Source organism: Meles meles, chromosome 20 (assembly GCF_922984935.1).
Source record: "Meles meles chromosome 20, mMelMel3.1 paternal haplotype, whole genome shotgun sequence".
NCBI lineage: Eukaryota > Metazoa > Chordata > Mammalia > Carnivora > Mustelidae > Meles > Meles meles.
Genome location: NC_060085.1, coordinates 26,179,955 through 26,201,557, shown reverse-complemented (window position 1 = coordinate 26,201,557; position 21,603 = coordinate 26,179,955). Strand labels below are relative to the sequence as shown.

The 21,603-nt window shown below is 37.4% G+C and overlaps 1 protein-coding gene across 1 annotated transcript in view; it reads left to right on the top strand.

Moving 5' to 3' along the window:
- The window catches only part of DNAH12 (dynein axonemal heavy chain 12), a 247,019-nt gene that overhangs the window by 173,991 nt on the left and 51,425 nt on the right, over window positions 1-21,603 (top strand). Inside the window, exons 57-60 of the mRNA XM_045992256.1 lie at window positions 11,532-11,746; window positions 12,802-12,994; window positions 14,987-15,179; window positions 17,499-17,671. Coding sequence (XP_045848212.1) covers window positions 11,532-11,746; window positions 12,802-12,994; window positions 14,987-15,179; window positions 17,499-17,671 — 774 coding nt within the window. The remainder of the gene's footprint in view (window positions 1-11,531; window positions 11,747-12,801; window positions 12,995-14,986; window positions 15,180-17,498; window positions 17,672-21,603) is intronic.

Below are 21,603 nucleotides of genomic sequence, written 5' to 3'. Positions count from 1 at the left end.
GATATAGTTCTCAGAGTCATAAGCTGGGAAAACAATGTACTTTTTGAAATTAGGACTCTGATGCTTGCTTCTTTTTTGTATCTTTGGGTATGATAAAAAGTAAGAATCTAATTTTATTTTACTTTTTTTTAATAATGATAGCCATGTACCCCAGCACTGTGTTATTGTTTATTGAGGTATTCATCCTTTCCTCATGGAATTATAATACTACCTTTGGCCCTTTAGTGTTTCTTTTAGTGAGGACTTGTGAATTGGTCTGAAAATGTCTTTGTTTTTCTCACCTAAAAAAAAATTTAAATTGGTTTATTGAGGTATGGTTTATATACAGTAAAAATCTATCCCTTTTAGATGTGCTATTTTATGAATTTTGACTAAGGTCTATGATCATGTGATCCCTGCCACAATCAAGATGCAGAACATTTCCAACCATTTGAGGGTTTTTAAATGGAGAGAGGGGGCGACATAACTTTTTGTCTTTTTGTTTTTTTGTTTTTGAATTAACATATAATTGACATAATTCTCTTCACCTGTAATCAGAGTACTTAGATCTTTTTTACTTAATGGAATTACTGATACATTTAGATTTAAATCTGCTATATTGCTAGTTCTTTTTTTGTCTCATTTATTTTTATTCCTTTTATCTTTTTTTTCCAACTAGCTTTGGATTAATTGCAATTTTTTATGATTTCACTGGCTTATTTGTAATATACTTATTTTTAGTATTTGCTTACAGCTTACAATATATGTCTTCAGTTTATCACTGAATACTTTCATATAATAATATACTACTACACATATAGCGTAAGAATCTTTCAACAGTATAATTCCAGTATCTCTTTTCTACCTGTTGTGCTGTTGTTGCATATTTTACTTTGTCATATGTCCTAAATCTCACAATAAATTGTTACTTTTTTTGCTTTAGACAATAATTTGTCTGTTAGAGTGATTAAATATAAGGAAAAGGACTCTTCTATATTTTCCTTCATTTTTTCCTCCTATTTTTGGACCATTTCATTGTTCTGTGTTTCTGATTTTATATTTCTTCTGCCTGAAGAATATTATTTCTTTTTAAAATTTTTTCCTGAAGAATATTTTTAAAATAAAGTTTATTTATTTATTTCACAGAGAGAGAGCACAAGTAGGTAGAGTAGCAGGGAGAGGGAGAAGCAGGCTCCCGATGTGGAGCTCAATCCCAGGACCCTGGGATCATGACCTGAGCTGAAGGCAGCTACTTAACAAACTGAGCCACTCAGGCACTGCCTGAAGTCTATTTTTTGATACTTCTTGTATATAGATCTGTTAGCAATTAATAAACTCGGCATTTTTTCTTTATTTCATCTTCATTTTGGAAGCTATTTTTTGCTGGGTTTAGAATTCTGAGTTGACAGGTGTTTAGGTAGCTTTCCCTTTAAAGATGTCATTCCATTGCTTCTTGCTTGCATAGTTTTATGCAATGTCTTTTTTTCTGCTGACAATCTTCAAATTTTTCTCTTTCCTTAGTTTTCAGCAGTTTGACTATGATGTGTCTAGGTAAATGTGCATAGATGTGTGTGTGTGTGTCTGTGTGTGTTTTAATCTTGGTATTTTTTCTCAACTTCTCTGAGCTTCTCAGATCTATTTCATTTTCTCCTTCTTTTCTCTCTAGGATCACTTACATCTGTAAGTCTTTTTGATATTTTCCAAAAGCTAAGGGATGCTCTGTTTTGCTGTTAACCATTCTTTTTTCTTTTTGAATTTCAGTCTAGGTAATTTCTATAAGACTATCTGGTTATATTGAGACCATACAACCTATGAAAGGAATTATTTAGATTTGACATCATATATTTTATTTCTGGTATTTCCATTTAAGTCTTTCTTATAGTTTCATCTCTCTGCTGAAGATCTTCCTTAAGCATTATCCACCTTTTCCACCAACTCTTTTACGTTTTAATCACAGTGGTTAAAAAAATTTTTTTTATTAACATATAATGTATTATTTGCCCCGGTAGTACAGGTCTGTGAATCATCAGGCTTACACATTTCATAGCACTCACCATAGCACATACCCTCCCCAATGTCTATAACCAAGCCACCCTATCCCTATCCCCCCACCCCCCAGCAAACCCTCAGTTTGTTTCCTGGGATTAAGAGTCTCTTAGGGTTTGTCTCCCTCCCAATCCCATCTTCTTTCTTTTTTTCCCACCCACAACCCCATGCCCTGCCTCTCAAATTCCTCATATAATAGATCATATAATAGTTGTCTTTCTCTGACTGACTTATTTCACTTTAGCATGGTACCCTCTAGTTCCATCCACGTTGTTGCAAATGGCAGTGTTTCATTTCCTTTGATGGCTGCATAATATTCCATTGTATATATTTACCACAGATTCTTTATCCATTCATCTGTTGATGGACATCTAGGTTCTTTCCATAGTTTGGCTATTGTGGACATTGCTGCTATGAATATTTGGGTGCACATGCCCCTTTGGATCACTACATTTGTATCTTTAGGGTAAATACCCAGTAGTGCAAATTCTGGGTCATAGGGTAGCTCTATTTTCAACTTTTTGAGGAACCTCCATACTGTTTTCCAGAGTGGTGGCACCAGCTTGCATTCCCACCAACAGTGTAGGAGGGTTCCCCTTTCTCTACATCCTCACCAACATCTGTCGTTTTCTGACTTGTTAATTTCAGCTATTCTGACTGAAATATTCTGACTGGTATCTCACTGTGGTTTTGGTTTGTATTTCCCTGATCCCAAGGGATGTGGAACACTTTTTCATGTGTTTGTTGACCATCTGGATGTCTTCTTTGCTGAAATGTCTGTTCATGTCTTCTGCCCATTTCTTGACTGGATTATTTGTTCTTGGGGTGTTAAGTTTGCTAAGTTCTTTGTAGATTTTGGATACTAGCTCTTTATCTGAGACGTCATTTGAGAATATCTTCTCCCATTCTGTTGGTTGTCTTTTGGTTTTGTTGACTGTTCCTTTGCTATGCAAAGGCTTTTGATCTTGATGAAGTCCCAATAGTTCATTTTTGCCCTTGCTTCCCTTGCCTTTGGCGATGTTCCTAGGAAGAAGTTGGGGTGGCTGAGGTCAAAGAGGTTGCTGCCTGTGTTTTCCTCAAGGATTTTGATGGATTCCTATATCAGACTGAGGTCTTTCATCCATTTTGAGACCATTTTTGTGTGTGATGTAATGAAATGGTCCAGTTTCATTTTTCTGCATTTGGCTGTCCAATTTTCCCAACACCATTTGTTGAAGAGACTGTCTTTTTTCCATTGGACATTCTTCCCTGCTTTGTCAAAGATTAGTTAACCATAAGGTTGAGGGTCCATTTCTGGGTTCTCTGTTCTATTGATGAATGTGTCTGTTTTTGGGCCACTACTATACTGTCTTGATGATTACAGCTTTGTAAAAAGAGATTTAAGTCTGGAATTGTGATGGCACGAATTTTGGCTTTCTTTTTTAACATTCCTCTGGATATTCAGGGTCTTTTCTAGTTCCATATACATTTTGGGATTATTTGTCCTATTTCTTTGAAAAAGTTGATGGTATTTTGATAGAGATTGTGTTAAATGTATAGATTGCTTTAGGTAGCATAGACATTTTCATAATATTTGTTCTTCCAATCCATAAACATGGAAAATTTTTACATTTCTTTGTGTATTACTCAATTTCTTTCATAAGTACTTTATAGTTATCTGAGTACAGATTCTTTGCCTCTTTGGTTAGGTTTATTCCTAGGTATCTTACGGTTTTGGGTGCAATTGTAAATGGTATCGACTTCTTAATTTCTCTTACTTCTGTCTTGCTGTTTGTGTATAGAAATGCAACTGATATCTGTGCATTGATTTTATATCCTGACATTTTATGGAATTCCTATATGACTTCTAGCAGCTTTGGAGTGGAGTCTTTTGGGTTTTCCACATAAAATAGGATATCATCTGCAAAGAATGAGAGTTTGACTTCTTCTTTGCCGATTCAGATGCCTTTTATTTCTTTTTGTTATCTGATTGTTGAGGCTAGGACTTCTAGTACTATGTTGAATAGCATTGATGATAGTGGACATCCCTGCTGTGTTCTGACCTTAGTGGAAAAGCTCTCAGTTTCTCCCCATTGCTAATGATATTTGCTGTGGGTTTTTCATAGTTGACTTTGGTGATATGGAGATATGGACTCTTGATCCCTACACTGTGAAGAGTTTTGATCAAATTCCCTTGGAAAGCCATCTGGCCCTGGGTTCTTGTTTGTTGGGAGATTTTTGATGACTGGTTCAATCTCCTTACTGGTTATGGGTCTATTCAGGTTTTCTGTTTCTTCTGGTTCAGTTTTGGTAGTTTATATGTCTCTAGGAATGTCTCCATTTCTTCCAGATTGTTAAATTTGCTGGTATATAGTTGTTCATAATATGTTCTTATAATTGTTTGTATTTCTTAGATGTTCTCCTCTTTCTCCTCTTCTCCTCTTTCATTCATGGTTTTATTAATTTGGGTGCTTTCTCTTTTCTTTTTGATAAGTCAGGCCAGGTGTTTATCAATCTTATTAATTCTTTCAAACAACCAGCTCCTAGTTTCATTGATTTGTTCTACTGTTCTTTTGGTTTCTGTTTCATTGATTTCTGCTCTGATCTTTATGATTTCTCTTCTCCTGCTAGGTTTAGGCTTTCTTTGCTGTTTTTTCTCCAGCTCCTTTAGGTACAGGGTTAGGTTGTGTACTTGAGACCTTTCTTATTTCTTGAGAAAGGCTTGCACTGCTATGTACTTTCCTCTCAGGACTGCCTTTGCTATATCCCAAAGATTTTGAACAGTTGTGTTTTCATTTTCATTTGTTTCCATGAATTTAAAAAATTCTTCTTTAATTTCCTCGTTGACCCATTCATTCTTTAGTAGGATGCTCTTTAGCCTCCATGTATTTGAGTTCTTTCCAACTTCCCTCTTGTGATTGAGTTCCAGTTTCAAAGCACTGCGGTCTTAAAATATGCAGGGAATGATCTAATCTTTTGGTACTGGTTGAGACCTGATTTGTGACCCAGGAATTGATCTATTCAGGAGAATGTTCCATGTGCACTAGAGAAGAATGTGTATTCTGTTGTTTTGGAATGGAATGTTCTAAATATATCTGTGATGTTTATCTGGTCTGGTGTGTCATTTAAAGCCTTTATTTCCTTGTTGATCTTTTGCTTAGATGATCTGTCCATTTCAGTGAGGTAGTCTTAAAGTCCCCTACTATTACTGTGTTATTGTTGATGTGTTTCTTTGATTTTGTTATTAATTGGCTTATATAATTGGCTGTTCCAAGTTAGGGGCATAGATATTTAAAATTGTTAGATCTTCTTGAACAGACCCTTTAAATATGATATAGTGTCCTTCCTCATCTCTTATTATAGTCTTTGGCTTAAAATCTAATTTATCTGATATAAGGATTGCCACCCCAGTTTTCTTTTGATGTCCGTTAGCATGGTAAATTGTTTTCTACCCCTCACTTTAAATCTAGAGGTGTCTTTGGGTCTGAAATGAGTTTCTTGTAGGCCACATATCAATGGGTCTTTTTTTTTTTAATCCATTCTGATACCCTTTGTCTTTTGATTGGGACATTTAGCCCATTTACATTCAGGGTAACTATTGAAAGATAGGAATTTAGTGCCACTGTATTGCCTGTAAGGTGACTGTTACTGTATATTGTCTCTGTTCCTTTCTGGTCTGTTACTTTTAGGCTCTCTCTTTGCTTAGAGGACCCCTTTTTATATTTCCTGTAGAGCTGGTTTGATGTTTGCAAATTCTTTTAAATTTTGTTTGTCCTGGAGGCTTTTTATCTCTTCTTCTATTTCTAATGACAGCCTAGCTGGATATAGTGTTCTTGGCTGCATATTTTTCTCATTTAGTGCTCTGAATATATCATGCCAGTCCTTTCTGGACTGCCAGGTGTCTTTGGATAGGTTGTTGCCAATCTAGTATTTCTACCGTTGTATGTTACAGATCTCTTGTCCCAAGCTGCTTTCAGGATTTTCTCTTTGTCACTGGGACTTGTAAATTTTACTAGTAGGTTATTTTTATTGCTTTTGAGGGGGTTTCTCTGTGCCTTCTGGATTTTGATGCTTGTTCCCTTTGCCAAATTAGGGAAATTCTTTGCTGTAATTTGCTGTAGTATACCTTCTGCCCCCCCCTCTCTCTTTCTTGTTCTGGAATCCCTATTATTCTAATACTGTTTTTATGGTATTACTTATCTCTCAAATTCTCCACATCCTCTCCAACACACGTTGTTTCCTGTCTTGCTAATGTTTGCCATTCTAACTGGTGTAAGGTGGTATCTCAATGTGATTCAAATTCTCCCCTTGTGGTCCAGTAGTTATTTGTCACTCTTTTGCTCAGTTTCTTTATTCTCTATATTGGTCTTCTATATCACTAATTCTCTTTTTTGCCTCATTTATCCTAGCAGTTAGAGCCTCCATTTTTTATTGTACCTCATTAATAGCTTTTTAAATTTTAACTTGGCTAGATTTTAGTTCTTTTATTTCTCCAAAAAGTGTTTCTCTAATATCTTCCATGCTTTTTTTGAGCCCAGCTAACACCTTGATAATCATGGTTCTGAACTCTAGTTCTCACAGATAACTAATGTCCATATTGATTAGGTCCCTAGCCATCAGTTGTGCCTCTTGTCCTTTTTTTTTGTGGTGAGTTTTTCTTCCTTGTCATTTTATCCAAGTAAGAATAGATGATTGAGAGAACAAAATACTAAAAGGATAAAAGCAACCCCAGAATAATATACACTATCCAAATCAGAAGAGACCTGAAACCGGGGGGGGGGGCGGAATATGGATATAGATATAGATATATTTTAGACTGGTGAATAGAACAGAGCCACACGCTTGATTGATTTTGGGTGTATTTTGGTCTTTTAGAAGAAACTACCTCCCAAAATTTTAAAGAAAGAAAAAACATATATATACAAAAATAAGGGTAAACACGATGAAAGGATGGGATATGACTATAAAGATGAAATTTTAAAAAGATTCTAAGAAAGGAATTGATGTAAGAAGTTGGTTGAAAAAAGAAAAGGAAAGAATGTGGTCGGGCTGGAGACTAGAACAAAGCTGTGTGCTAGATTTAGGGTATATTTTTATCTATTAGAAGAAATTGTATCCCAAAATTTTAAAGAAAAAAAAACCTATATGTATACAAGAAATAAGGTTAAATTCAGTGAAGGGATAAAATATGACTATAACAATGAAAATTTTAAAAGATTTTTTAAAGGTATTGATAAAATAGTTTAAAAATGTTAAATAGGAAAGAGGAAAAATTTTTAAAAATAGAATAAGAAAAAAATAAAATTAAAAAAATTTAACTTTGAAAGACTAATGGATCATGGGGAAAAGCCATGAATTCTATGTTGCTTTTCCCTAGCTCTGGAGTTCTGCAGTTCTCACTGATCAGTGAACTTGGTCTTGGGTGCATATTCTTGCTGATCTTCTGGGGGAGGGGCCTGTTGCAGTGATTCTCAAATGTCTTTGCTGGATGCAGAATTGCAGTGCCCTTGCCAGGAGCCAGGCTAAGTAATCTGCTTGGGTTTGCTCTCGGGAGCTTTTGTTCCCTGAATGCTTTCTGTACAGCTTTGGAGGACGGGAATGAAAATGGTGGCCTCCCAATCTCTGGCCCTGGAGGACCCAAGAGCTCAGGGTCCCACTCCTCAGTGTGCCCTCAGAGAAAAGCAGCCAGTCACTCCTGTCCCCCTGGTCTCTGGCCTTACTTCGTGCTCACCCAGCTTGTGACCGAGTGCTTCTATCTCTGGTGCATGGGCCCATTTAGAATCTCCTGACCAGTCTCCTGCAGTGTGCTCCTGTGCCATTTCTCCCAGAGGATGAAGAAGGGGGTCTCCCCAAATCTGCTGCTTGTGGGGTATCCTCTCAAAGAGCAGTGGCCCGACTGTGCCTCAGATCTTTCACTTTCCAGGAGCTGGCCCCTCCTCCCTCCATAGTCTATCTTCCCGTCGCTACAGATTCACTTCTCCACATGTCCTACCTTCTGGAAAGTGGTCTATTTTCTGTTCCTAGAATTGCTGCTCTTCTTCTCTTTTATCTCCTGTTGAGTTTGTAGGTGTTTAGAATGGTTTGATGACTATCTATCTGAACTCCTGGGACCTGATGATATTCCAGTCTCCTACTCCCCACCATCTTGCTCCTTACTGTTTTAAAATTTCTTGCTACTATTTCTAACATTTGTGTTATCTGTGATTCTGTTTCTGTTAATTTCTTTGTCTCCTGAGAATGTTTAGGCATTTTTTTCCCTTGCTCATTTAAATATGTTCATATGTTCGATATCTTCAACCATGAATTATTTGTTCTTTTTTTTTCCCCTCTCTTTTTTTTTCATTTTATTTATTTTTTCAGCGTAACAGTATTCATTCTTTTTGCACAACACCCAGTGCTCCATGCAAAACGTGCCCTCCCCATTACCCACCACCTGTTCCCCCAACCTCCCACCCCTGACCCTTCAAAACCCTCAGGTTGTTTTTCAGAGTCCATAGTCTCTTATGGTTCCCCTCCCCTTCCAAAATTTTTTTTTTTAAATAAACATATAATGTATTTTTATCCCCAGGGGTACAGGTCTGTGAATCGCCAGGTTTACACACTTCACAGCACTCACAATAGCACTTACCCTCCCCAATGTCCATAGCCCCCTCCCCCTCTCCCAATCCCACCTCCCCCCAGCAACCCCCAGTTTGTTTTGTGAGATTAAGAGTCATTTATGGTTTGTCTCCCTCCCAATCCCATCTTGTTTCATTTATTCTTCTCCTATCCCCCTACCCCCCCATGTTGCTTCTCCATGTCCTCATATCAGGGAGATCATATGATAGTTGTCTTTCTCCGATTGACTTATTTCACTAAGCATGATACGCTCTAGTTCCATCCACGTCGTCGCAAATGGCATGATTTCATTTCTTTTGATGGCTGCATAGTATTCCATTGTGTATATATACCACATCTTCTTGATCCATTCATCTGTTGATGGACATCTAGGTTCTTTCCATAGTTTGGCTATTGTAGACATTGCTGCTATAAACATTCGGGTACACGTGCCCCTTCGGATCACTATGTTTGTATCTTTAGGGTAAATACCCAGTAGTGCAATTGCTGGGTCATAGGGCAGTTCTATTTTCAACATTTTGAGGAACCTCCATGCTGTTTTCCAGAGTGGTGGCACCAGCTTGCATTCTCACCAACAGTGGAGGAGGGTTCCCCTTTCTCCGCATCCTTGCCAGCATCTGTCATTTCCTGACTTGTTAATTTTAGCCATTCTGACTGGTGTGAGGTGATATCTCATTGTGGTTTTGATTTGTATTTCCCTGATGCCGAGTGATGTGGAGCACTTTTTCATGTGTCTGTTGGCCATCTGGATGTCTTCTTTGCAGAAATGTCTGTTCATGTCCTCTGCCCATTTCTTGATTGGATTGTTTGTTCTTTGGGTGTTGAGTTTGCTAAGTTCCTTATAGATTTTGGATACTAGCCCTTTATCTGATGTGTCGTTTGCAAATATCTTCTCCCATTCTGTCAGTTGTCTTTTGGTTTTGTTAACTGTTTCCTTTGCTGTGCAAAAGCTTTTGATCTTGATGAAATCCCAATAGTTCATTTTTGCCCTCGCTTCCCTTGCCTTTGCCGTTGTTCCTAGGAAGATGTTGCTACGGCTGAGGTCGAAGAGGTTGCTGCCTGCATTCTCCTCAAGGATTTTGATGGATTCCTTTCTCACATTGAGGTCCTTCATCCATTTGGAGTCTATTTTCGTGTGTGGTGTAAGGAAGTGGTCCAATTTCATTTTTCTGCATGTGGCTGTCCAATTTTCCCAGCACCATTTATTGAAGAGGCTGTCTTTTTTCCATTGGACATTCTTTCCTGCTTTGTCGAAGATTAGTGGACCATAGAGTTGAGGGTCTATTTATGGGCTCTCTATTCTGTTCCCTTGATCTATGTGTCTGTTTTTGTGCCAGTACCATGCTGTCTTGATGATGACAGCTTTGTAATAGAGCTTGAAGTCCGGAATTGTGATGCCACCAACTTTGGCTTTCTTTTTCAATATTCCTTTGGCTATTCGAGGTCTTTTCTGGTTCCATATAAATTTGAGGATTATTTGTTCCATTTCTTTGAAAAAAATGGAGGGTATTTTGATAGGGATTGCATTAAATGTGTAGATTGCTTTAGGTAGCATAGACATTTTCACAATAAAGTACAGCATCCCTTCCTGATCAAAACTCTTCAAAGTGTGGGGATAGAGGGCACATACCTCAATATTATCAAAGCCATCTATGAAAAACCCACCGCAAATATCATTCTCAATGGAGAAAAACTGAAAGCTTTTCCGTTAAGGTCAGGAACACGGCAGGGATGTCCATTATCACCACTGCTATTCAACATAGTACTAGAAGTCCTAGCCTCAGCAATCAGACAACAAAAAGAAATTAAAGGCATCCAAATTGGTAAAGAAGAAGTCAAACTATCACTCTTCGCAGATGATATGATACTATATGTGGAAAACCCAAAAGACTCCACTCCAAAACTGCTAGAACTTGTACAGGAATTCAGTAAAGTGTCAGGATATAAAATCAATGCACAGAAATCAGTTGCATTTCTGTACACCAACAACAAGACTGAAGAAAGAGAAATTAAGGAGTCAATCCCATTTACAATTGTACCCAAAACTATAAGATACCTAGGAATAAACCTAACCAAAGAGACTAAGAATCTATACACAGAAAATTATAAAGTACTCATGAAAGAAATTGAGGAAGACACAAAAAAATGGAAAAATGTTCCATGCTCCTGGATTGGAAGAATTATTTGTTCTCGAACAGAAAGCCTTTACCATAATTACATAGAAAATTTTATTAAATAGATCTCAAATATATATCAGATAAAATTTGGAAATTAGTTTATGGTACTACTCAAACCTGAGGAAATCCATTAGAGGCTGGTGGATCTCTTATTTTAAATTTTTATCAAATAAATAGCCTTATTTTTATATTATGTTAATAGATGTCATTTATTAAAATTACCATGAAGATCGTGCATTATATTGGAAAGAGCACAGCTTAGAGGTTCACAAGATTATACTTCTGACATGGAACTAGTTTTGGAACCTTGGACAAAGTACTCCCTGAGACTGAATTTCCTCATTTCAAAAATAAATGACTGGGGCCTCTGGGTGTCTCAGTTGGTTAAGCATCTGCCTTCAATTCAGGTCATGAATCCAGTGTACTGGGATGGAGCCTGCATCAGCCTCCCTGCTGAGAGGGAATCTACTTCTCCCGCTGCCTCCTGCTCACCTTGCTTGTACTCTCTCTCTCTGTGTCAATAAATAAATAAAATCTTAAAAATGAATAAATGAATGACAATAAAAATCCTTTTTACTTTTCTCTCAAAGGACTCTTGTGAAGATTAATCCTGATAATGTGAGTGAAACACTTTGCTTTTGTACAGATTGATGGTGTTTGTTATTTAAATTATATAATTAAAAAAATTAACATCTAAGTATTCCTCTCAGAATGTCTCTTATTGTATTCTAGGCCTTTAATGATTGACCCACAGGGTCAAGCCAATAAGTGGATCAAAAACTCCGAAAGAGAGAATCAGCTTAGTGTTATCAAGCTATCCGATTCCGACTATATGAGAACATTGGAAAACTGTATTCAGTTCGGAACTCCACTTCTATTAGAAAATGTTGGTGAAGAACTGGACCCCTCTTTGGAGCCTTTACTACTTAGACAAACATTTAAACAAGGTACAAGTTAATAGTTGCTAGAACTGGAAGATGGTTCAATGGTCTTTGAAGCAAGAAAGTCACTATATAAATTTAAGTATAATATTAATAACTCAGGACTTCTTTGTCATTATTATAAGTGAAAAATTTAGAACAAGTATCAGGAAAGAATTTTGGTCAGATAATCTAAAATACATATCTTGTCCTCTGTTCATTATGTTAACCACTGTTATATAGACTGTTACTCAGTAGAGAACATAAAGAAGTTGAGTCCAACCTGAAATCTCTTTGTCTTGTGACCATGGAGTCACAAAGTCCATTATTATGAATAGTAATGGTTAATGTGACTAGAGTTGACATTGCCCACCTTAAGTCTTCTGCTTATAAAAATTTTACCTGTGCCACACTCTAGTACTTTTTTTTTTCTTTGCTTGGCTTTCAGTTTTTATTTAAATTCTAGTTCATTACAATATAGTGTAATATTGGGTTCAGGAGTAGAATTTAGTGATCCATCACTTATGTATAACCTCCAGTTTTCATTACAACAAGTATCCTCCTTAATACCCACCACTCTTTAGCCCATCCTTGGCCCACCTTCCCTCCAGTGACCCTCAGCTTGTTCTCTATAAAGAGTCTCTTATGGTTTGCCTCCCTCTCTTTTTTCCCCCTTTCCCTATGTTCATCAGTTTTGTTTCTTAAGTTCTATGTATGAGTGAAAAGATGGTATGTCCATTTTTCCATAACAAATTATTTTTCCATAACAAATTCTAGTACTTTTAAGAGCTTCAATCATATATAAATAATCTTGGAATCATGATTGAGAATTGATAAAGGAGATAAGATAAAAAGGTATCTTAATTTGGAAAGCTCCATAACCAGAGAAAATGTCTTATGCCATCCCAGAATGAATGAGTCCTGGTGTATAATTGCTTACTTGCCTCTATGACTTTGTCACACCTCTATTCTATTTTAAATTACTTTAGGACCCTTTATTTGTAACCTAGGAACAGCCTTAACAGAGGGAGGGGCTATACAACTTTGGCTTACTTACCATGCATTTGTTTTCTGAAATATAGGTGGCATTGATTGCATCAGACTTGGTGAGGTCATTATTGAATATTCCTTTGATTTCAAGTTTTATATCACCACAAAACTGAGAAATCCACACTATATGCCAGAACTGGCTACAAAGGTGTCTTTACTCAATTTCATGATAACTCCAGAAGGACTTGAAGATCAGTTACTAGGTATTGTTGTTGCAAAGGAGAGGTACGTATTTTCTTATATGCTTCCAGATGGTCTAGAGAGGAACATTTGTAGGCCATTAATACTTTTGTTATGTGATTATTTCAAAACCTTATCAAATTTTACATTTTGTTATTATAAGTATATAGTCTTTTAAAATAGCCATCTTTGGGGTGCCTGGGTGGCTCAGTTGGTTAAGCCCCTGACTCTTGATTTTGGCTTGGGTCATGAGATCAAGCCCCACTTCAGACTCTGTCCTGAGTGTGGAGCCTGCATCAGATTCTCTGTCTCCCTCTCCCACTGCCCCTCTCCTCTGCTCATGTGCACACCCTCTCTCTCTCAAAAGAGAAAATGGCCATTCTATAAGTAAGTCATAAGTCAACCATGCTATACTGGACTCTTTGTATGGATTTGTATGGACTCTAGTAGGATTCAGGTGATGTATCATGACTTCTGACTTGTATCTGATTGTTTGAACCAAAAAAAGTTCACCCAGGAGAATATATGCTGTGTCAGAAATATGTTCAAAGATTTAAATGCAGGATGTCACTGAAATGATGATGAATAATATGGTGAAATAATGAAATAAAATGAGTGATAAAATACTTAGATAAGAATGAAAAAGCAAGGGGTGCCTGGGTGGCTCAGTGGGTTAAAGCCTCTGTCTTCAGCTCAGGTCATGATCTCAGGGTCCTGGGATCGACCCCGCATCGGGCTTTCTCCTTAGCAGGGAGCTTGCTTCCTCCTCTCTCTGCCTGCCTCTCTGCCTATTTGTGATCTCTGTCTCTGTCAAATAAATAAATAAAATCTTAAAAAAAAAAAGAATGAAGAAGCAGGATGCAAAACTATACATGGTATGGGTAATATTGTATAAAAATATAGTTAAATATAAATATAAATTTATAAATATAAATATAGATATATACATGTGAATGGATATATGTATTTATTATATTAATACACATATATTAAAAAGTTTGGGAGGGAATATGCTAGAATGTTAACAGTGATCATCTCTGAGAGTGATAAGATCATGGGTAATTTTTATTATTTTTTCACACTTTATGTATTTTTCTATTACTAATATGCATTTTTTTTTAAAGAAAAGATATTAAGATAACCTGATACAGCTACTAGTAAAGAATTACTTCCTGGGGCACCTGGGTGCCTCAGTGGTTAAAGCCTCTGCCTTCGGCTCAGGTCATGATCTCAGGGTCTTGGGATCAAGCCCCGCATCTGGCTCTCTGCTCAGCAGGGAGCCTGCTTCCCCCTCTCTCTCTGCCTGCCTCTCTGCCTACTTGTGATCTCTGTAAAAAAAAAGAAAAAGAAAAAAAAAAGAATTACTTCCTGAAGGAAATCTCTGATTCCACTTGGAGCTTCACATAATATCAAGCAGTCTATTACATGAAATCAAATTATAAGTGAAATTACACAATCATTAATTTTGTTACTTCCGATATATGAATCCTACTTGCATAGTATCGAAGACACACCATGTCCTAACAAATTCTATAACATGCTGAATTATGTTATTTTGAAGTTTTATACTATCTTTGTGAAGTTGTTAAGTGCCAGCTTTATCTTTTACTTGAAAAGGCAATTGTATGACAAGTCATCTTTTTTGCTCTTGTGGAAGACATGATGAAAATAACACTGTGACAAAGCCAAGGAGTAGATAAGAAGTTGACTATTGTGTTTCTTCTCTAGTTCCTATCCTCACATAACCATCTCAGCCATATGGATAAACTTAACACATTCTTAGAGTTACTGTGGTACATGTTTTTGCCACATTTTACATATATACAATTAGTGATCATTTTTTTTCTCAGATTTCTCAAATTATCATTTGTATGTAATTAACTTTTTTCCTTAGGATAAAGTTTTTGTTACATATCTTAGTTTGTGTTACATATCTACAAATCTATTTAAATGTCTGCAAAATTGTGATATCTAATATTTAGATATGAATTTAAATAAAATACTATAAATTTAGAATAAATGTTTCTATCATTTTAGACCAGAATTAGAAGAGGAACGAAATGCCCTTATTCTTCAGTCTGCAGCTAATAAGAAGCAGCTAAAAGATATAGAAAAAAAAATTTTAGAAACACTATCGTCTTCAGAAGGGAACATTTTAGAAGATGAAAGTGCAATTAAAGTCTTAGACTCCGCTAAAATGATGTCCAATGAAATAACAAAGAAACAGCAGGTGAAAAGAAATCCTAGCAACATTTTTAAAAATGTTTTTATTTAAATTCAATTAGCCAGTTATCGTTGGTTTTTGATATAATGTTCAGTGATTCATCAGTTCAGTATAACACCCAGTGCTCATCACTTCAGGTGCCCTCCTTAATGTCCATCACCCAGCTACACTGTCCCCACACCCACCTCCATTTCTGCAACGCTGTTTGTTTCCTGGAGTCCAGAGTCTCATATGGTTTGTCTCCCTCTCTGATTTCTTCCCATCGGTTGCCCCACCAATCCCTGTTGTCCTCTGCATTAGTCCTTATGTTGCATATATGAGTATAACCATTTGATAATTGCGTTTCTCTGATTAACTTATTTCACTGAGCATAATACCCTCCAGTTCCATCCATGTTGATGTAAGTGGTAGATATTCATCCTTTCTGATAGCTGAGTAATATTCCGTTGAATATATAAACCACATCTTCTTTATCCGTTCATGTGTTGAAAGGCATCTCGGCTCCTTGCAGTTTGGCTATTGTGGATGTTGCTGCTATGAACATTGGGGTGAATGTGCTCCATCTTTTCACTATATCTGCATTTTGGGGGGTAAACAACCCAGTAGTGCAGTTGCTGGGTTGTAGGGTAGCTCTAGCTAGCATCCTGAGGAACCTCCATACTGTTTTCCAGAGTGGCTGCACCAGCTTGCATTCCCACCAATAGTGTAAGAGGGTTCCCCTTTCTCCATATCCTTACCAATATCTGTCATTTCCTGACTTGTTAATTGTCAACATTTTGATTCTTTTTCAGTTTGCTTCCAGTATAATTTTGGGGAAAGTTTGTTTGCAAGGAACAGAAGCCTATTCAAATTAGCTCAAATTAGAAAAATACAAGGGCAACATAAGGAATATAGTCAATGATATTATAATGGTACCCTATACTGACAGATGAGATGGTAGCTACACTTGTGATGAACATAGCATAAACTTATCCAATCACTACGTTGTACGCCTGAACCTAATGTATCATTGTGTGTCAACTAGACTGAAAAAAAAATACAAGGAGCATTTTATTTTCCCAATTATGGAAGTATATACAGGCATCAAGAATAATCGCAATGTTTCTATGCTCTTTGTCCCTCTCTAAGATTGAGTAGTCCTCATCTGTACCTCTCTGCTCCATAAAAAGACTAGTGTCTCCTGTAAAACTATTGTATCTGTTCCTTCATACATTCGTCTTGAAGGTAGAAACCAAATTTGGTTCCATTATTTTTTACTAGCAGGAATGCCCAGTACCACTTGACTTCAGTTTCTGAGGTCTTAAAGTTCTAATTCCCTGGGAGAAAAATTAATTTAGTTTGTCTTGGGTTCAGTTCTATCTCTACCTCCTGACTGAATCAGCTACAAACAGGATCATTTAGTATAAACATGATACATGGGTACACTCATTCAGCAGTGTCTGCATAGCATGTCCAAAGAAGGAGAAATGGTGGATAAATCCTCTACACATTTTTCCTATAGAATAGCAATCTATCAGATCAAGTTGTCAATTGGAAAGCTGTTATCTTGGAGAATTTTTTTTCTTTTGGGGTTGAATATTAACTAACACCCATATTATATCCAGAGAAGTTTAACATATGAGAAGCTAGTTTAAAAAGGTACTCTTAATGTCTAACCCCATCAGCTAAGAACTATTTCTGAATATCTATTTTGCCAGACTTTGAGCTGGGTTCTGGTGTGCGTGTTGACATCGTAAACACACATGTACACATGCTCTCTTTCTCCCTCTCTCTGACCTATTAAAATAAGATGAGTAACATTAGTAGACACATGTCAGATTCAGACAAAGAATAAGCAAATATTGACATTTCTGGTATTTCTTTTTTTTTTTTTTTTTTTTTTAAAGATTTTATTTATTAATTTTGACAGAGAGAGATCACAAGTAGGCAGAGAGGCAGGCAGAGAGAGTGAGAGGGAAGCAGGCTCCCTTCAGTGCAGAGAGCCCGACGTGGGACTCGATCCCAGGACCCTGAGATCATGACCTGAGCCGAAGGCAGCGGCTTAAACCACTGAGCCACCCAGAAACAAAAAGCACAACTTTAAACTATTTTTCATCCATTGTTCTCTTCCCTATCTTCTTCAACCTTCTCTCCCTCACTAGTTCTTTCCTTCCTTTCCCTTTCTTTCTATCCAACTTTTAGCATAATAAAGCATTTTCTTATAAACGATGCCTCTATAATTTTGTCATTGAGTTTGAGGTTATTGTTTTAAATATAAAATTTATTATATGAAAAATACATAAATAAAAAACATATTTCCTATTTATCTGGATTTTTCTCTTCTAGATTGCAGAAAAAACGGAACTCAAAATAGCGGAGTCTCGAGAAGGCTACAGAGCCATTGCTAAACATTCATCAGTCTTATTCTTCAGCATTGCAGACCTGGCTAACATTGATCCCATGTACCAGTATTCTCTCACCTGGTTTGTCAACCTTTATATCAACTCTATTCATGACAGGTAAACATTCCCTAGCTTCATTCATCCTCCTTAGGTTGGATTTTCACCATCCTTTCCATAAAAAATACATAACCCTTTTCTTATTATGTAGTATGTATTAATTATAGAAGATTTAAAAATATCGAAAAGTTGAAGGGCATCTGGGTGGTGCAGTCAGTTAGGCATCTGACTCTTAGTTTTGGTTCAGGTGGTGATCTCAAGGTGGTGAGATTGGGCCTCATGTGGGACTCTGAATTCAATTTGGAGTCTGCTTGAGATTCTCTCTCTCCTCTCCTGTTCTCCTCTCCTCTCTTTAAAAACAAACAAAAAACAAAATTTTTTTTTAAATATGGAAGAGTTGAAAGAAAGGGAAAGAGAAAGCCCCTTTTTATTCTAAGTTTTGTTTCACCCCTACTCAAGATAGAGGCATAGAAGGATGAATTTTAGTCCTTCCCCCACCTCTTTTAAATATTTTAATATGGCACTTGACTTATCCATGTTGGCAACTCCAATACCGGTCTTCACCCTTGAGACCTCTAAAAATCTTCAGTTCCAGGGTGCCTCATTGACTCAGTCAGTACAACATGCAACTCTTGGTCTTGAGGTTGTGAGTTTGAGCCCCACAGTGGGTGTACAGATTAGTTAAAAATAAAATCTTAAGAGAAGCCTGGGTGGCTCATTCCATTAAGCGTCTGTCTTCAGCTCAGGTCATGATTCCAGGGACCTGGGATTGAACCCTACGTCCGGGCTCCCTGCTCAGTGGGGAGACTGCTTCTCCCTTTCCTTCTGCTGCTCCCCAGGCTCTTGTTCTCTTGTGCATGTGTGCTCTCTCTCCCAAATAAATAAATAAAATCTGAAATAAATAAATAAAATCTTTTTTTAAAAAATAATATTTTAAAAAAGCTTCAGTCCACATTTCTAATTGCTAGATATTTTCTTTTTAATCAGTTAATGAATGTACACAGATTTTGGAGTCAGACTAGAGTAAGAGGTTAAGTCTCAGTTCAACACATACTGTCTACATTGATACAGGCAAGTCAGCTAACCTGTCATTGCCTCAATTTTCCTTATCTATAAAATAGAGATAATAATAGTATCTACCTTTTAGAATTGTTATGAGAATTTAATATCTGTGAAGTGTTTATCATACTATCTGATATTTAGTATCTGCTGTATTTGTCAAGTAGAATAAAAGTATGATTTGAGCCTACCGTGTACAGTCTACCTGAGCTCTTGGTAGGACAGTCTCTCCTGAGTGATTGAAATATCTGAGCTCTCCCATTTGGGATTTGGAATTTGAATTTACACAGTCCACACAATGGAGGAGACAGTCCACACAAGGGCAAGAATCTCAAGCAGACTCCTCCTTCAAGCTGAGGAATTGACATAAATGTCACCAACAAGTGTCAGCAAGGACGTGGAGTCCTCAGAACCCTCATACACTGCCAGCAGGATTGTAAAATCCTAGATTTTACAGGATTGCCACTTTGGAAATATTTTGGGAGTTCCTGAAAATATTAAACATAGATTTGCTATATGATGTAGTGATCAGGAAATCCAGTGATTCTTGAGTGTACTGGAGAGAATTAAATGCATATGTACACATGGAAAATCACAGTCTTTTTGTTTTGATACATAAAAATATATATTAAAAAGTTACTTGATTAGTTTTTCTCCCTTCATTATGGTGATATTATTCATGTGAATACAGCTAGGTTCAGTTGTTGTTGGTTTGGGGATTGTTTCGTATTTCATTTTCGTTTTATCTTCATCTATATCTATATATCTACATATCTATATCTATATCTATATCTATATATCTTAAAGATTTTATTTACTTATTTGCCAGAGAGAGAGATCACAAGTAGGCATAGAGGCAGGCAGAGAGAGAGGGGGGCAAAGCAGGCTCCCTGCTGAGCAGAGAGCCCGATGCAGGGCTCAATCCCAGGACCCTGAGATCATGACCTGAGCCAAAGGCAGAGGCTTAACCCACTGAGCCACCCAGGCGCCCTAATTTTATTATATTTTTGAGCACACAAGCCATTGATGATTCCAGAAATATATCTTGTACAAAAAGGTCTACTCAGAGAAGTGTCACTATCCCCTATTCTTCCAAACCCTTTCCATGGGCCAGAAAATGTCTTTTTAAAAATTAAACTAAATTTTAAAATTGAATTAATTTTGAGGGCACCTGGGTGGCTCAGTTTGTTAGGCAACTGCCTTCAGCTCCGGTCGTGATCCTGGAGTCCTGGGATCGAGTCCTGCATCATTCTCCCTGCTCGGCAGGGAGTCTGCTTCTGCCTCTGACCCTCCCCATTCTCACGCTTGCTCTCTCTCTCTCCCTCTCTCATAAATAAATAAATAAATCTTTTAAAAATAAATAAAAATAAAACTAATTTTGAGATAAATGTAGATTCACGTGCAATTTTTAAAAGATTTTATTTATTTATTTGAGAGAGAGACCAGGAGAGAGCGAGCACGAGGGAAGGGGTAGGCAGAAGCAGACTCCCTGCTGAGCAGGGAGCCCGATGTGGGGCTTCATCCTGGGACCCTGGGATCATGACGTGAGCTGAAGGCAGATGTCTAACCAGCCGAGCCACCCAGGTGCCCTTCACATGCAGTTATAAGAAATAATACAGTCAGGGGTTCCTGGCTTGCTCAGTCGGTGGATCATACAACTCTTGATTTGGTGTTGTGAGTTTGAACCTCATGTTGGATTGAGATTACTTAAAAAAACAAAAATCTTAATTAAAAAAAAAAAAAGAAATAGTGCAGTGATCCTGTGTACTCTTTACCCAGTTTCCCCAACGGAGACATCTTGGAAACCTATGCAATAGTATGAGATCACAACCAGGATATTGATGTTGATACAGTCAAGACAGGGAACACTTGGAGCACCTTGAAGCATTCCATGCTGCCCCTTTAGAGCCATACCCACTTCTTTCCCATCCCTACCGTCAACTTAACCTTCAACAACCACTAATCCAGTCTCCATTTCTGTAAATTCATCATTTCAAGAATGAAATCATATAGCACATAACTTTAAAAAAAAAAAAGATTTACTTTTTAAAATTTTATTTATTATTTTTAAAAGATTTTTATTTATTTGACAGACAGAGATCACAAGTAGGCAGAGAGGCAGAAAGAGAGAGAGAGGGAAGCAGGCTCCCTGCTGAGCAGAGAGCCTGATGCAAGGCCGGATCCCAAGACCAAGAGATCATGACCTGAACCAAAGGCAGCAGCTTAACCCACTGAGCCACCCAGGCACCCGGATTTGTTTATTTTAGAGAGTGAGCAAGCATGAGCGGGGGGGGGGGGGGGGGGGTGCAGAGAGGGGTAAAGGGCAAGAATCTCAAGCAGACTCCCCCACTCAGTGGAGAGTCCTACACGGGAGCTTGATTCTGAGATCATGACCTGAGCCAAAATCAAGAGTCTTAACCGACTAAGCCACCCAAGTGCCCCATATATGGCACATAACTTTTAAGGATTGGCTTTTTTCACCCAACTTAATCCTCTGGGGATTCTTCTAGGTTGTTACGTGTGTCAGTAGTTTGTTCCTTTTATTGCTGAGAAGTATTTCATGATATTGATGTACTATAGGACATCTGAGTTATTTCCAGTTTTTGACTATTATGAATAAAATTATAAACTTGCCTGTATAGGTTTTTGTGTGAACATAAGTTTTCATTTCTGGGATAAATGCCCAAGAGTGCAATTGCTGGGTCATGTGGTAGTTGCCTTTTTATTTTTTTATTTTATTTTTTTTAAGATTTTATTTATTTATTCTGACAGAGAAAGATCACAAGCAGGCAGAGAGGCAGGCAGAGAGAGAGGAGGAAGCAGGCTCCTTGCCGAGCAGAGAGCCCGATGCGGGACTCGATCCCAGGACCCTGAGATCATGACCTGAGCCGAAGGCAGCGGCTTACCCCACTGAGCCACCCAGGCACCCGCCT